Raw genomic sequence first — 17,371 nt, 5'->3', positions numbered from 1 at the left:
TTCTCCATCATATAAGTTTCCAATATATTTTACTTTGCAATCTTTACTTTCAATCTTTATCATAAAAAAATACCAAAAATATTTATCTTATTATCTTTATCAGATCTCACTTTTGCAAGTGGTCGTGAAGGGATTGACAACCCCTTTATCGCGTTTGTTGCAAGGTTCTTATTTGTTTGTGTAGGTACGAGGCGACTTGCGTGTAGTCTCCTACTGGATTGATACCTTGGTTCTCAAAAACTGAGGGAAATACTTACGCTACTTTGCTGCATCACCCTTTCCTCTTCAAGGGAAAAACCAACGCAGTGCTCAAGAGGTAGCAACGAGCATTCTTGGTCTCAAGCACACTACACAGTTCTACAGAACTCTACCTTGGTGACCCCGTATGTCGATGAACACAAGAACAGTCTGCGCTCCGAACACCCGGAGCAGTGTGATGACTAGATTACATGTGAACACATCAGGACTTTCGGCAGTTAGTTGGAAACACGTCTCAGAGGTGAAAACACTGTTTGTGATGAGCTGTACTCGTTGTCCAGGGGACCGTCTTCGACTGTATTGACTTACAAAGGATACGAGATAAATGAGAATACATTTTACACGATCGCTCAAGATCACAAGAGCACCAACCAAAACAGTGATGTCCGCTTTGATGCGGCAACCAAGAGGGGAAAGGACACATATTATGGTTACATAGTGGACATGTGGGAACTTGACTACGGATATGATCTTAAGGTCCCTTTGTTTAAGTGCAAATGGGTCAATCTGTCAGGAGGCGGTACAGGTAGACCCACAGTACGGAATGACAACAGTGGATCTGAACAATCTTGGGTACACAGACGAACCATTCGTCCTAGCCAATCATGTGGCACAGGTTTTCTATGTGAAGGACATGTCTACGAAAAAGAAAAGATAAGGAAGCGAAGACATCATACGATGAGCCAAAGCGCCACATAGTTCTTTCAGGAAAAAGGGACATCTTGGGATTGGAGGGCAAGACAGACATGTCTGAAGATTATGAAAAGTTTCATGAAATTCCTCCCTTCAAAGTCAAGGCTGACCCAAGCACCCTGTTAAGCGATGAAGAATATCCATGGTTACGACGCAATAAGCAAAGGACACAAGCGAAGAAAAAGGGAAGACAGATGAAGTCACAAAGGGTTGAAAATTCGTGATGTGGCTTTGAATGGTTCATTTTGAACACACAAAAAGTCTGGAGTTCAAATAAGTTCAAAAAAATGAAATCCCTTTGTAACAGATACTTCGAAAGAGATTGTCCATTTTGTACACGAAGTGCATCCAGTTTTTGCCGTAACCCTCTCAACTTTTTAGCACATGCTATGTGGGTGAAATGATGATACCATGCCAATTTTCAACCTCTTCAGAGTTCATTTGAAGTGCTTTTCAACTTCAGGGTCATTTAGCTCAAAAATATCAGTAAATGCATGAAAAATAACAGATGAAGTCAGAAAGGGTTGAAATTTGATGGTGTGGCTTTGAATGGTTCATTTTGAACACACAAAAAGTTTGGAGTTCAAATAAGTTCAAAAAAATGAAATCCCTTTGTAACAGATGAGTTTTCTTCCGAAACCCTGATACTTCGAAAGAGATTGTCCATTTTGTACACGAAGTGCATCCAGTTTTTGCCGTAACCCTCTCAACTTTTTAGCACATGCTATGTGGGCGAAATGATGATACCATGCCAATTTTCAACCTCTTCAGAGTTCATCTAAAGTGCTTTTCAATTTCAGGGTCATTTAGCTCAAACAATGAACTAATAAAAAAAGAATGAACTGAAAAACTTTTATGAAACTCTAATAGCAAAAATAATAAACTATAAGAATGAACTAGAAAACTTTAATGAAACTCTAATATAAAAAAGAATGAAACTAGAAAACTTTAATGAAACTCTAATAGCAAAAGAAATCAACTAAAAAACTTTTATAAACCTCTAGTATTATTGAAAGTAAAATTATATAAATTTTATGCAACTAAAATTATCGAAGTATTTTTTGTTCAAAACATTATAAGAAACAAGAATTTTCATAAAATAAATAAATAAAGCAAAAAATAAAATAAAATAAATAAGTAGAAACAAAATAAAATAAATAAGTAGAAACAAAATAAACTTTAATAAATAAGTAGAAACAAAATAAAATAAAATAAACTTTAATAAAATAATTAAAAATAGCAACAGCGAGTATTTTGTTGTAAGTAGAAACAAAATAAATAAAGCAAAAAAGAAAACAAAAAACTAGAAAAAAATTAAAAAAATGTCACCTAGTGGGCCACCACGGCCTTAATACGACTAGAAACCCAACCATGGGCCAGGATTCAGGCCCGCAGCAGGCCTAGTAGGCCCACGGGCAAGGAGTGCCAGAGTAGGCCCAAAAGCCTGCAGTTCAGATGAGCTCGAGAGGGTGGGCGCAACAGCGCTTATAAACCACTCTCGAGCTCTCTCAACTAGCGAGGTGGGACTAAACATCCCACCGCACCCCGCCAGCGCAAGGCCTTTGGTCCCGGTTGGTGCCACCAACCGGGACGAAAGGGGTTCATTGGTACCGGTTCGTGGTACCAACCGGGACCAATGCCCCCCTTTAGTCCCGCCCTTTGGGCTGCTGAAAAGAGACCTTTGGTCCCGGTTGGTGGCACGAACCGGGACCAAAGGGGGGCATTGGTCCCAGTTGGTGCCACGAACCGGGACCAATGCTTCGTCTATATAAGCAAACACTTAGAAATTTTCATTCAGTTCGATTGATCTCCTCGTCCTCTCCTCCGACGGCGCCGCCAGGCTGCTCCTCGTCCTTGTCGCTGCCGAGCCCTCCGGACCGCGTCGTCGCCTCCCCGAGCCCGCGCCGTCCTCGTCGTCGGCATCCCCGAGCCCGCCGTCGTCGTCCCCGTCGCCGTGTGCCTCCCCGAGCCCGCCTCCTCGTCCCTGTCTCCGCGTGCCGCCCCGAGCCCGTCGTCCCCGTCACCTCGTGCCACCCCGAGCCCGCCGTCCTCGTCGCCGGACTCTAGCCATCGCCGCCCCCTCGAAGTGAGCCCCCCTTTCCCATGGTCCTGAGCGCCGCTCTTGCGCCCGAGCGCCCCTTGCTCTGCCCCTGCTCCATGGTCACCGCCGGCCCGGACGCATTGAAGAGCAGAAGGAGAGGAGAAGGAGAGGAGAGGAGAAGGAGTGGAGCAGCAGCAACACGGTGTCCACTTTTCTGAAATTTCTGAATTATTTTACACATATGAACTGTGCATATAGAAGGTGTTTGATGAAATGCTAGATGGCGTTGGGCATTTTAGGAATTTCTGAAATTTTTTGTGGTGAGGTACTGATGCAAGACAAAGGCGATGGCAAAATTTCAGAACTTTTGGAGCGGTTTAGAAAAGGTTTTCAGCAAGTAATTTGAATCTGATTCAAATTTCATTTGAATGAAATTAAAAAAATTGAACTATGCATCAGAAGGTTTTTGGTGAAATGGAGTGTGGGTACTGTCATGAAGTTGGAGTAATTTTCTGGTTGTAAAAGAGTTAGGAAAATTTAAAATATGCTAAATATGTCAAAAATGTTTTTTTGTTCATATATAGAAAGTTTTTATATATGACTATGGATATATGAGCAATGATGATCCATGGATGTATGCATTGATATATATGAGAAATGATGTTCATAGAATATTTACCAAGTATATATGTATTTTTGTTCATATATGTATTTTTTTCATAGCATTTTTCCCATTTATATATGTATGTGGCTATAGATGGATATATATGAGAAATGATGATCCATGGATGTATGCATTTTTTTCCAATGATGATCCATAGATGGATGTATGTATGTATAGATGTATGTATGTGGATACATGAGGGGGGGGGCGATATACCCCCTCTCCGATAACATTTCCTTCTTCATATGTTGAGTTAGTTGATTTAGGTTAGTGCATTTTAGGTTAGTTGTTTATAGTGCATTTTAGGTTAGTTGTTGTTAGTGCATTTTAGGTTAGTGGAGAGGAAAAAGGAAAATAAGGAAAAATAAGAAGAAGGAATAGAGGAGAAGAAGAAAAAATAGGAGAAGAAGAAGGAATAGAGGAGAAGAAGAAAAGATAGAATTATTCTCCTCTTTTTTTGTTCTTCTATTTTTTCTTCTTCGAGCGTCGATCAACCCCCTCTCGCTTGACCAACTCTTCGAGGATTGCCGAGCGGTCGAGCGTCGGGAACTAGGGTAGAGGGTCGAGGGTCGAGGGGGGGACTTCGATCAACCCCCTCTCGCTCGACCAACTCTCGAGGATCGTCGAGGGGTCGAGAGGTTGCCTTGTCTCAAAGTATTGAAGAAATGCATGGCTTCATCATTAGCCAGAAGTAACCGGGGCATGATGGTACGAAGTTCTCCAAAGTTATTCTGGAACGGAGTCCTGGATAGGATAATTCGCCTTTTGGTATGAATTTCAGCAAAGGCCTTCCAAATAGCGATAAGGCTCTTGCTGAACTTTGTACCAAAAAGTGAATTATCCTATCTGGGACTCCGTTCCAAAATAACTTTTGAGAGCTTCGTACCATCATGCGCCTGTTACTTTCGCCTAATGATGAAGACATGGTTTTGTTGAATCCTTTGACACTAGACAAACGTGACATGAGGGGGTCGAGGGTCGGGAACTAGGGTAGAGGGTCGTGGATCACCGAGCAGTCGAGGGTCGGGAACTAGTGCAGAGGGTCGAGGGTCGCCGAGGGGTCGAGGGTCGAGGGTCGTCGAGGGGTCGAGGGTCCAGATTTATCAAGAATGCCCCCATTATGGATGTGCACAAGTTGATCCAATTTTTTTCTGATCTCATCTATATATATATATATATACATATATATATATATATATATATTCTTCTATATGTCATGTTGTCTGTCAAAGTATTGAAGAAATCCATGGCTTCATCATTTGCCAGAAGTAACAGGCGTATGATGCTACGAAGCTCTTCAAAGTTGTTTTGGAACGGAGTTCCTGATAGAATAATTTGCCTATTGGTACGAATTTCAGCAAAGGCCTTCCAAATAGCGATATTCGGAAGGCTCTTGCTGAACTTTGTACCAAAAAGCGAATTATTCTATCGGGAACTCCGTTCCAAAACAACTTTGAAGAGCTTCATACCATTATGCGTCTGTCATTTCCGGCTAATGATTAAGTCATGGTTTTCTTGAATTCTTTGACACTAGACAACGTGACATATAGAAGGGTAGATGAGATCAGGAAAAATATGGACCATTTTCTACACATCCAGAATGGTGCCATTTTGTTAAATCCCTTGTCGGTCCAGCCCAAACCCTACAAGCGTTGCCGAGGCCACCCAAATTTACCAAGTTAAAAGAGCGTTGTCGTCGAGGCCACCCAAACCCTAGAAGCGTTGCCGAGGCCACCACAAACCCTAGAAGCATTGCCGAAGCCACCCAAATTTACCAAGTTAAAAGAGCATTGTCGTCGAGGCCACCTCAAAACCCTAGAAGCATTGCCGAGGCCACCCCAACCGTAGAAGCGTCGAGGCCACTAATATGATTCCTTGTTGTGATTAGCTAGCTAGGTCTACGTTTGCCACTAATATATCCATCTGTCATGTTTGTATATTAATTTCCATGTTGTAATATTTGCAGAAACTATGGAGCACCGAGACTTGGAAGCAGAACAAGTGTTGGGGGACATAATCCTCGGCGGAGGTGATGTCATGTCGTATCTCAACGACACCGATGGTATGGAAGGAGAGGGTGAAGTAGGCTACGGTGATCGAACAATGGAGGAGGAGGGACATGATTATGATGGCTCCGGTGATGGAATGCCGGTGGAAGAAGGACACCGTGATGACGGCTCCGGTGACCGAATGGAGTCCGGCCAGGTATATATATTAATTAAGCCTGTGCTGACTAGCTAATTGATGCATTAATTGTTTTGGTATGCACATATTAACTCTCTTCTTTCTTCTTTTCTAGCCCTCCGGATCGAGCCAAACTTCGGTAACGAGACGAGGCCCGAAGAAAAGGTTGTGCCAGGATGAAAGGTTCACGATCACAGCAATCACGCGCGATGGCCAACTGATTGAACCCAATCGGACCAAGGAAGCATTTTCTGCTAAGTGCGGGGTTCTTGTTAGGGACATGATCCCGATCAGCATCCACCAATGGTATAAGCCTAAGAATGAAGACCCTCAGGTGTCTTATGTCAACGATAGGAAGAAAGATGATCTTTGGACCGAGCTGAAGGCAAATTTCACCCTACCGCCAGAGGAGGATCCGAAGAAGCCAGTTATAGAGCCATTGGTCAAGGCTCATTCTCTTAAGAAGACGGCGGATCTATTCAGGAGGTGGAAGAATGAGCTGAAATCAATGTTTGTCGACAAAGACAAGACTCCAGAATTCATCGGCCGATATGAGAAGATAAGAGATCACTGGGACGCATTTGTGGCCCACAAGACATCGAACAAGAGTAAGAAGATGTCAGCGACAAACAAGAAAAATGATGCGAAGAAGGAGCATCACCATCGCACGGGGTCAAGTGGCTACCTCAAAGCCCGACCGTTGTGGGAGAAGGCTGAGAATGACCTGCTTGATAAAGGGGTCGAACCAGAGACATTGCACCGGCCAGACCGTTCAAGGACTTGGTTCTTCGGGGTTGGGGGAACCTTGGACCCTGAAATAGGGAAGTGCGTTTGGACGAACGAGCAACTGCGAATACCCGTCACGAAGCTTCAGGAGTATATCGCCGCAGCGCAGCAAGGGACGTTCGTTCCCGATAGAGAGAACGATGAGCTCACAATGGCCCTCGGGAATCCTGAGCACCCTGGACGGACACAAGGCATGCCAGGCTCCGTTTCATGGAAGGCTGCATTTCCCGACGCAGGCGGTTACAAAGGCCGGGAGAGGAAGAGGAAAGTGGAGCAGAACCAACTGCAGGCGCTACACGCAAGGGTACAAGCGCTAGAGGAATGAGATGCAGTTCACAGCAAGCGACCTGCCGAAGCTACCACCGAAGCTACCCCGCCATCTCAGCGGAGAAGCAGCGTCGCTTCCACCAAGCTGCTTCAGGAGCCTGTCTTCACGGCTCCTGCTAGCTACCCCGTGGATGCTATCACGGAGTCTCAAGATTGCCACCTTATGACGCAATGGCAGAACTTCAAAGTCAAGGCGGATGTCGGCTCTGTTGCACCTCTTGAACCCAGCGCAACTTTTCACCGCCGTCCGATTCCAGAAGGATATGCTGCTGTGATGGTGGATGAAATAACAGAGGGATTTGAGGAGCTCGAGCTTGACCACCCTACCGATGAAGGGGAGACTCGGGTGGGTTCTGCTCTGAAGACTCCATGTCTATGGCAGAAGGAACTTATCAACCTTCCGAACTGGACGCCTACTCCTCCTCTAGCGAGTCAGGGCACTCCGCCTCCTTCTCCGCCTGCGTCGGCGTGTCCGAGCAGCCCGCCTCCTCCTCCGCCTCGTCAGCAAGGGCGGAATAGAGCCGATGCCGCTCCGGCTGCTCCGGCGTGTCATAGCACTCCGCCTCCTTCTTCTCCGCCTCGTAAGCAATGAAAGAAGACAGCCACAGCCGCTCCGGCTGCTCCGGCGTCTAGCAGTACAGCCAGAGGCGGGAGGCAATACAGATTCGGTCCATCTCTCAAGCCTCTAGAGAAGTTACCATACGAGATGACCGAGGAGGAAAACACGAAGATCTATAAAGCCCAGGTGAAGGACTTTTTTGCAAAGAAAAATCCACCTCCGGAGGAGAAAATAGATGCGGTGAAATTGAAGCGCACTTTGGATGCCCTTAAGCGACCACCACCGCCTCCGCCGGATGACAACCATGTCCGCGCTCTTAAAAAGGCAGCGCATGAAGCGCGCCGGTCTGGAACTACTTCAACTGACAAAAGGTAACAAGAACGAAGAAGTGGGAAAAAATTCCCCAACTCGGCGAACAGGCGAACCAATCGTGCCCCCCGCTGAAGGTGTCTAGCGATATCGCCATTAATGATCCGAGGATGGTGCCCGGTTATACCAATGCTGGTGATTACCTGCCCGACTCTGGACATTTTGATACAATGGAGGTGGACGAACACAAATACCGGTACATGAGGCCTCTCGTCAAACCTAGTCATCCTCCTCTAACAACGATGATGCGAAGATTCCATAAGTGGTACATGGACACCTGCAAGTCTGGGAAGGATATTTTGACGCTGAGAGTTAAAGATGAGCACGACCTCGTTGGAATTGATCTGTTGTCTATTCCATTTGAGGAGTTCTTCCAGTTTTTTAACCAAAAGGCCCTCGATAAAATAATCATCACTTGCTACTGTCTGTAAGTACTACTTCTGTAATTAAGTCTCTATATATAGCTCAGCTCTTTCATTGCATATATATATAATTATCCTCACTATATTATGCAGATTGAAGATCGTCGAATGCAAGAAAAGTCAAATCTATGATATTGGGTTCATTAACACAAATCTCATAGATGATTGGACGGTTAAACATGATGCCAAAGAAGCCGAGGCCAACTTGCTAAAATCGTTGCTTCGAAATCAAAACGAACGTAAAATAATCTTTCCATACAACTTTAAGTGAGTGTTACTGTCTTGTGTATATTCAGTTTCCCTTATTACTCGAGGTTAATGTAATTGATGAGTTATGCATGCATGCGCAGCTTCCACTTTATTCTCCTAGAGATTGAGCTTGAGCAGGGACTAGTAACCGTCTTAGACTCAAGACGAAAAGATCCCAAGGAGTATGCGTTCATGACTGAAATGCTCGAGAAGTAAGTTCAATCGATCATTATCGCACCATATCGGCAACTTTGTTCATTTCCTCATATCAAGTGAATAATTATTTTTTGTCTCGCAGGGTTTGGAAAGTGTTCACCGCAGAAGCTCCGGGACTGCCGAAGAAGCTGTGATTTACACACCCAAAAGTAAGTACTACTAGCTAGTTCCGCGCATCTCCCATTGATTCTAGCTAGTTTCATAAATACCATTTATAATGCTTGATTATCAGTTTGATTGACCTCTGTTTCTCGTAAAGTGGTTGTGGCAGGAAGGCGGGAATAATTTTTGTGGATACTACATTTGCGAGTACATCTACAACGCGACGATCTCTAAGCGGGGCTACTCTAAAGAAGATTTTGAAGTGCGTAAGCAATAATATTCATAATTTTGTTTTAATACCATCATTTGTGTTGAGTTTCATTCATATATATGTATTGACCACCTTCTTCAAATTAGCTTTGGGAGCTGCGGGACGAACTCCTACCACAAGATCGCATCAAAGCAATTCAAGAAGAATTGACGGGATTCTTTCTTGACCACGTCATAGATAAAGACGGAGAATACCATGTGAAAGTTGACATCATATGCTAGGGATTGTAAGAGATATTATATTGTATATATGTAGCTAGTAGCGTCGGATAGACGTACGAAAACTTGTTGTTCGACCAATCTCTCGGAGAAAGAGAGGTCGATCACTTCTCTTTGTATATGTTCATGACGATCTTGTGTACTTAATAGTTTCCTTCATTTGCTTACTAGCTAGCGTGTCGAGTCCTCTCTATACGTATAGTACGCAGCGTCGACCAAGCACGGAGATAAGAGAGAACACTTCTCTCTATTAGCTAGCTAACACAATATATGAAACCTCTAAATTAACCCTACAAAAACCCCAACCCCCCCCCCCCCTCCCTTCAAAAAAAACCCAGCCCCTGAAATGCTGACGCGTTGAGGCTTATTGGTCCCGGTTGGTGCTACCAACCGGGACAAAAGGCCCCCCGCCTGGGCAAGCCGCAGCGGCCACGTGGAGCCCCATCTGTCCCGGTTCGTATAAGAACCGGACTAAAGGTACTGGGCTTTAGTACCGACCTTTTAGTCCTGATTCCCAAACCGGAACAAATGGGCCTTATGAACCGGGACAAATGGGCCCTTTTCTACTAGTGAGCATGGCGTCCCAGCTACCCCTACCGAGGGCGCCATGCTATCTAGCAATGATGCCCCAGCCATGAACGTCATGCAAATGGATCACTTTGTCGAATTTTAGTGAATCATATTCATTTTGTGCTAAGTTTCAAAAAGAAAAGGTCAGATTTGTCCATTTTCATGTAGCAGCATACCAGAGAGACAGGGCGGACCAGACCAGGTACCAACGGAACGGCACACACACTGATCTCTTCAGTTCCTTCCATGCGCCATGTGCCATGGCACCGCGTCCGCCCACAAGATTATTGCGTGGATGCTTTTACGCATGGTGTGCACTGCATTTGCAATTTGCATACACATTTGCTGCTACATTGAACACTGACTGTCGTGATCAATTAAAAGGACGTCATGAAAGTACCGGCCGGGTCCGGCAGAAAACTGCGTGCCCGATCCCAACCACTCAACCGTCAGGTTGTCGCCCTACTCACAAAACCTATATACTAGTATCACTACCACTCCACAAAGAAATAAAAAAACATATAGTAGTACGAGTAGAAATCAAATCAAGTCTTCCGGAGCTCCAATAATTGGGCTGAAACACGGCTGCCATTCCCGGCGGGAGGCATGGGTGGCTCGAGCGCCGGCCGGGCCGCCCCGCTCGCTCGTCCAAGGGTGCAGTTCAAATTGCGTTTTCATTCTGCTCCTTCGCCTTGAGAGGCGAAAGCCAGGGGACGAAGATGGTGCCGTTCTTTTATGAATATATAAATGGTAATTTTGACTCTGGAGCAGGTTACGTGGTAGCTAATCTGATTAGGCACGTAAAAAGACACCTGATTACGCCGAGCTATACTGCCTGCCTTATCCCCGCGACCAATCTGACCCACACGTAAAAACGCATCATCATCATCATCATTAGAAAAGAAACACGGTGACCCACGCGCACAAGCCCGCTCTGTGGCTGGGGGGTCGTCGTTAGCACCCAAATCAGGCTGGTCAGATGCCACATTATGGCGACATCTCCCGTCGTTTTCCGGACGTGGCGAGAGACGACTGGGTGGTGAAGCTTGCCGCTGCACGCATGGTGCGCGCGTGGGACTGTGGGGGACGGCGGAGAAGGGAGGAAAGCAAACGGTTCTTGTTCTATTTGAGATGAATTCACAAGCAAACAAATGCAAGCAAACGGTTGGGGATAGGAGACTTCTACTCCTGAGTATAAGACATTGTAAGTCACTAAGTTTTCATTCTTGACTACTACTCCGTCCCATAATGTAAGACGTTTTTGCAAACTAAGGGAGCAAAGAGAAGGGAGAAACACCGAAATTAAGAAATGGGCCAATCAAAGAACCGCTTATTTTTTTAAGTCTGTCGACGCTGAATCTTTCAATTCGAACAATGGGGGAATCAATGATTGAATCTTGTGTGACCTAGCACCGCGAATTGGCAGATTCTGTTGCACCTCCCGGTGGTCGACAGCAAATCCACCTGCCATTCATCATGGAATCCGTCCTTGTGTGCATAGCGCTAATTGGGTACGGTTCGTCACCATACACGATGACACAAACTCACACAACAAGACGCCGAGGCCCAGTGGAAACTGAAAACGATCGCAAACCCTCTCTACAAAAAGAAGAGAAATATTTGCAGTGGTGATAAAACTGAAGATAAGGACCTGCAGTTTTGGAAGCAAGCAGAGCACACACAAACCAAACCAAACCAACGATGACATCAGTGGAGTGTGAGAGGGGGAGCCCAGCCCCAGCCCGGCCCTTCTTTAAGATCACCACCCGCCCCCATTGCCCTCTCCCACACCTCATCTTCGTCTTCTTCTCGCCCGGTGACACTCGAGAGCAAAGGAATACTCACCAGCTAGCTTGAGCTTGCTTGCTGTCGGTTCTTTCCGGGAGGGAAGCGTCGGGTCCTGTGTTCTGTCAGGCTGGCTCTTGACATGTTCAGATCCAAGATCCAGGAGATGATCCTCAGGAGGAAGTCCAGGTCCATGAACGGCGCCGGCGCCGGCTGCGCGCAGCACGTCGGCAACTCGTCCACGGCTCCATGCGACGGTGGCAAGGGTGCTGCTGCTGTTGCTGCTCGTGCGCCGTCGTTCGCCGCGCCGAGACTGCTGCACTCGTCGTCCCTCCCCGCCGGCGGCCGCGCTGCGGTCACCGGGTCCGGGAGCCCCGTGCGGGACGCCGAGACGATGTCCGCCTACGCCATGAGCCCGACCTCCGTGCTTGACGCGTCGGTGGCCTTCGGTTCGCCCGGCCCGGCGGTGGACGCCGGGGGGAGCAAGCGCCGGCCGTGGTGCGACGGGTGCGCGGGGCCGCACGGGCTCGCCGACGTGCTGGACTGCGCCCACGAGGCCCAGCGGAGGAAGAACGTCCTCCGGGGCGCCGTGAGGGCGCAGGCGCCGGCGCTGGTGCGGTCGTGCTCCCTGGACCGGCGCGTGGAGTTCGGCGTCAAGAACAAGAGCTCCTGGCTGCCGCTACGCGCCGCCCGCGCAGGGGCGGCGGAGCAGGAGGACGACGGGCCGTCGTCGGAGGACTACACCTGCGTCATCTCCCGCGGGCCCAACCCGAGGACGGTCCACATCTTCGGCGACCGCGTGGTAGACTCATCGGCTTGCAGGTGATTACCACGGAGAAGAAGATGCGGCCGGAACGATAAGAAGATCACGAAGTAGACTCTTGCTTGCCTGCAAATAGTGCCACGCCACAGGTCCTAGTCCCTGCGTTGTACCATGGGAAGCTGAGAGCACAAGGAAGGAATGTATTGACAAAATTTTGAGAGTAGGTTCGGCTACCATTTTTCCTGGAGATAATTAAACAGAAGCTGCTTAAGCTAGCCGCTTCAGTCGAAATGCCGCGATGCCTTTTTTTTGTAAATTTGTGAGCTGTGACTTGGAATGTTGACTTACAAGTGGTTGTTCATCTACACCAAGTAGTGTGAGTCGGGTTGAATCTACACCAAATTGTTGGTGTCACAGGATGGCTTATCGTGTGACAATTACTATCAGATTCTTGGAGAATTGCTCGTCTTCCCTGATTGCTTCGCCGTTGTCCCTTTGCCGTGACGTGATCTCCGATAGTCCGATATGACTGCGGCGAGGACAAGGTTCGTTTCCGTGCAATGATGGTCTGTCTCAACGTGACGCGCCTGCCCGTTGGCGTTTCTCTGAAGAGCTGGAACGAGCGGGCTGCAGCACATGTGGGCAAAATCACTGTTTTGACTCTTTTAGAAAAGTTAAACAGGATTTGACCCCACATCGAAAGTATTTCACGAATCTGACCTTTTTCATCGTGCCTGCAACGGGGCGCTATGCACCACACTATAGCGCAACATGACACGGTCTCTCGACCATAGCGCCGCCAACAAGGGCGTTGTGCTTCATACCATAGCGCCACTAGCAAGGGCGTTGTGCTTCATACCACAGCGCCATGCGAAGAGGCGCTATGGTTCATACCATAGTTCCCACACAAGGGGCGCTATGCCCTGATTCAGACCATAGCACCACACGCATACTTAAGCTCTTTCATGATTCATGACCGGGCGCTATGCTTGGCAGGAAGTTGATAAGTTTACAAGAATTTCACAGTTACGAAAACTTCACAGCAAGTCTACAATTACGACAAGTTCACATCAAGTCCACAATTACAACAAGTTTACAAATAGAATCTAACTAAAGTGACAACTTCAATAGTTCACAAATACATCTACTTCTTCCCCCTCGCCTGCCTCACAACCTTCTTCGTCCCCGGCTCCACTCCGACCCTCTTCAACCTCCTCAAACCTTCTTCGGTGCCGGTTCCTCCTCGTCCTCAAACTCGTTCTCGGACTCGACAACGGTCCTCTTTTGTTTCTTGTTCCATGCCTCCGGTGTATAACGGTTGAAGGTCTTCCTAGGCTTTAAGTTGAAGTGACGCTGCTCAATAGGCTAACTAGGCTGAGGTGCATCATCCATAAACCCCCTCAGGTTCATCTCGGCGGCCGCCTGAAAAATAAGGAATGTGTTTGAGTGGAATTGCATCCAGCAAGAAATTCAGCATTCTGTTTGAGTAAAGATAAATCATAAAGTAACATATAGCTTGTTTGTGGAACACAATTCACAAAATACGAATCATAGCATCAACTTTGAAACATGCAACAAGCAATGTTCAGTTCATAACTCCACATGGTAATTAGCAATACATGTGGACTCTAGAACTACACTTATACATATATACGGGTGCACATGATGATGGGAACATTCGTCTATGCAATCACAGCATGATGAATATTTTATATGCAAGAATTAAAAAATATATGGTAACACAGATTTCATACCTCCTCTTCAGAAGAAGTGGACCTCGACTAGGTGGGCATGTCGGCCTCGACAGTACGGCAACCAAGAAGATGAGCTAAGGAACGTAACCGAGTAGCGCTACACCGTGACATTGCGAAATAGAGATTTTATTGGATTTGAACACAGAACATGTAAACAAAAAGCTCTCACGACATACCTTAACAAACTCTCTAAGGGCATTCTCAGAATCCCTACCCTGAGGTTGTGCGAGTGCTTGGCCGGCTTCACTAATCTGGCGTGAGATCTCAGTGCGCTATGAAAACAAACATGTCAACAAGAGAGCTCTAGTTATGTTGATACGTCGAAAGGGGCAAAACTTACAATAAAGTTGATCACAGGAGCGAATCCGGTTTGTCTGCCCTCTCTGATGAGCCTGTTATACTCAAGGTTGGCAGTCCCTTCAAAACCTGTGGGCGCCTCCAATATGCCCTCCTCATAAGCAGGCGGGCATAACTCCACACGGGACTCGCTAAGAAACCAACGAAGATATTTGTCAAATGCAGCTTCATCGTACTCTTGGAGATGTACTTGTCGGTTATCATTAGCCACCCTCACGACGTAATTCCATTTCTTGATGAACTTGTCATGATATGACTCCCAGTTCTTGATCTTCTTCTGCTTCATTTTGTCCAAGCTTCATATTGACAATGACAAGTATTAGTAGCCTGAAATAGTATTACAATGCTAAAGACAGAAGATGCACTCTCACCCGTGAAGCGCGACACCCGTGTCCTTCCACTTCGGCGGTGTATCCTGAAATAACCCAAATTGGGTCATCACACGCTGTGGAAGGTGGAACTCGACTGCATATAAGCATATCAATGGGCACCGCATCAGCCAAAGATGTGATTCCTCCGTGCACTTCGGGTTCAACTGGAAATCAGGGATGAAAGCAAAATTGTCCCGCGCTCCATATGGCTGCCATGTCACCTACAAAATAGAACAAGCAGGGAGCCAATAGAAAAAATTGGAGCTAATGATATGCATCTAATGTTAACATTTTTTTATGACAATAATATGCAACATTAAAAAAACTCAGACAAACTGGGAAATTTCAATATTAACATGACAATTATTACCTGCTCAGAGGTTAGCGTGTCAAACTCATTGGTGTACTCCCTGTACATCCTGTTTGGGTCACCAGTGAACTCCGAAACCTTGTCCCACTTGTACGCCCATGTAGGCTTCCGTAGCGGGTTGTCATGATCATCCCAGGCGTCGTAACCAATCACTCTCGGTCGTCCAACTGAGAAGTGTTCCCACATCCAAACCGAAAGTAGGACCAACGGACCACCAATACTAGCTTCATCTTTGCGCCTACAACACGCCTCATCCAACTGCACATAGAGGCACAAGCGGTATGATTAGAGAATGTCTGGAGGTGTAATATCATGAAAAAATATGTACAAGTGATTACCTGACGGTACAAGTAGGCAAGTGCCGCCGAACCCCAGCTCTGTTTACTATCCCAACCAGATAATGCCTTCAGCCACATCCACGGAGCGGTCCTGCCACCACCGTCAGCAAACAGAGTCCTCGAGATCACATACCACAAGTATGCGCGTGCATATTGTTGCACCATCTCCTCACTAGCATCATCGGGGCACTGGCTAAAATGTTCTACAATCCAGACATAAGTCGCGCCGGCGGGGACTCTGTTTTTAGTCGGGTCTTCCGGCACCGCAGGAACCGCACCGATAAGCTCAAACATCCTAGCGCGCCAACCAGCAGCACCAGTGCTAAAACAAACAGGAACTCCCTCGATGGGAAGTGCCAGGATCATCGAAACATCCTAGAGAGTCACAGTCATCTCCCCAGTCCGGAGGTGAAAACTGTGAGTCTCCAGCCTCCAGCGGTCAACAAGCGCGGTGATCGCACAAGGGTTCATGCTTGGCGTCGACCGAGTGACCAGCTGGATGAACGGAAGGAGTCCCAGCCTCTCAATGTACTGTGTGTACCGCTCATCATATCTCATCTTATTGGATGAAGCCTCATGAGCCCTTAGGCGCAGGGGACAAAAGACCTGCAAAAATACAAGTTAGAACATTATAGATCCATGTAAACTAAGAATACAAACTAGAATAAATCAGTGACAAAATATTCAACTGTACTGACAGATTCATTTGAACACTCCAATTGGCAGTAACATCAATGTACTAACAAGTATGAACTAGCATTATCAATATGTATTACCTGTCTCTCATCCGCCATAAGCCGCCCACGGTGACCCTTATCATAATGCTCACTGAGAAGTGTCATCCTACTTATTTGAAAAAAAGAATCATAACTTTAATCATTCAGAACATACAAGGCAAAGGTGCATAATAAAATGCTGCCGATGTTAGCCAATTGTCGTAGTAGCACCAATTTGTGTCTTGAGAAACATCAAAGCTGCATTAGCTAATTAGACTACTCTTTCAGCGGGTGTGCTTAAATACACCGCTACTAGCTAATCAGATCATAGCTAAATGCAGTCATGCTAGGAATGTTAATCCTTGTTTTAATTTTCAAGAGCCGCCCAAAATGTGTAAGCTATGGATGTTAGTATAAACTGACACAGCAAGGAAGCCTTTGCTTCAATGTGCCTGATCAGCCAAGTTTGATTTTTGATTTAGATAGAACCATGGAGCCCCTAGGGTTTCACCTAAACATGTTTACTCAATACAATCACAATAATCCATACAAAACTGTAACATGGTGATGAACTAGGGTTTCACCTAAACATGCAAAAATAGGGCCAATGTGATGGTTTTGTCGGATGAAATTGAGGGGGTCGGAGGGGAATACCTTTAGGGATGGATGGGCGACGAAATCCACAAAAAAAGCTTAAGATCCAGCCGATTTTGAGTGAAGATTTGACAAGGGGAGAGAGGGGCGCCGCCGCCGCCGCCGCTGTCTCTGTTCGACTACCCTCTGTTCGAGTGTGGCGTGGTGGGCCGGCTGCGGCTGCAAGGCAACGAGGCATAGCGCCGCAGACCTCGACGCTATTTGGGCCGTATTATAGCGCCTCCACGCCCGGCGTTATGATACGCAGCTCTGGGCCCGACGGTGCCACGCTGGCAGCGTCATGGCGCCATGAGACGAGGCGCTATAGTGTGGTGCATAACGCCGCCGTCGCAGG

At 46.8% G+C, this 17,371-nt stretch overlaps 2 protein-coding genes across 2 annotated transcripts; one reads left to right on the top strand and one right to left on the bottom strand.

Moving 5' to 3' along the window:
* Positions 1-11,655: 11,655 nt before the first annotated feature.
* On the top strand, positions 11,656-12,838 carry LOC123122805 (uncharacterized). Its single transcript, XM_044543148.1, has one exon. It carries the CDS (start codon positions 11,857-11,859, stop codon positions 12,538-12,540), a length of 684 nt encoding a protein of 227 aa, XP_044399083.1. The 5' UTR covers positions 11,656-11,856; the 3' UTR covers positions 12,541-12,838.
* A 1,004-nt stretch (positions 12,839-13,842) lies between these two features.
* Positions 13,843-16,100, bottom strand: LOC123120928 (serine/threonine-protein phosphatase 7 long form homolog). The gene is made up of 6 exons (XM_044540891.1): positions 15,668-16,100; positions 15,330-15,587; positions 14,960-15,180; positions 14,572-14,884; positions 14,408-14,503; positions 13,843-13,899 (listed from the first exon to the last, which is right to left on the bottom strand). Exons 1-6 carry the CDS (start codon positions 16,031-16,033, stop codon positions 13,843-13,845), a joined length of 1,311 nt encoding a protein of 436 aa, XP_044396826.1. The 5' UTR covers positions 16,034-16,100.
* Positions 16,101-17,371: the final 1,271 nt, after the last annotated feature.

This window comes from Triticum aestivum, chromosome 5D (genome assembly GCF_018294505.1).
Source record: "Triticum aestivum cultivar Chinese Spring chromosome 5D, IWGSC CS RefSeq v2.1, whole genome shotgun sequence".
Classification (NCBI taxonomy): domain Eukaryota; kingdom Viridiplantae; phylum Streptophyta; class Magnoliopsida; order Poales; family Poaceae; genus Triticum; species Triticum aestivum.
The sequence above is the reverse complement of the archived record's forward strand: the minus strand, read 5'-3'. Positions and strand labels throughout refer to the sequence as shown.

Bases quoted from the DNA above. Each gene is read 5' to 3' on its own strand.
- LOC123122805 (XM_044543148.1), top strand. From the start codon at position 11,857: ATGTTCAGATCCAAGATCCAGGAGATGATCCTCAGGAGGAAGTCCAGG.
- LOC123120928 (XM_044540891.1), bottom strand. From the start codon at position 16,033: ATGATCCTGGCACTTCCCATCGAGGGAGTTCCTGTTTGTTTTAGCACT. The intron at 14,504-14,571 runs GTAAGTTTTGCC...TTGTTTTCATAG, and splicing joins CTCCTGTGATCAACTTTATT to CGCACTGAGATCTCACGCCA. The intron at 13,900-14,407 runs GTATGTCGTGAG...CTTATTTTTCAG, and splicing joins CCCTTAGAGAGTTTGTTAAG to GCGGCCGCCGAGATGAACCT.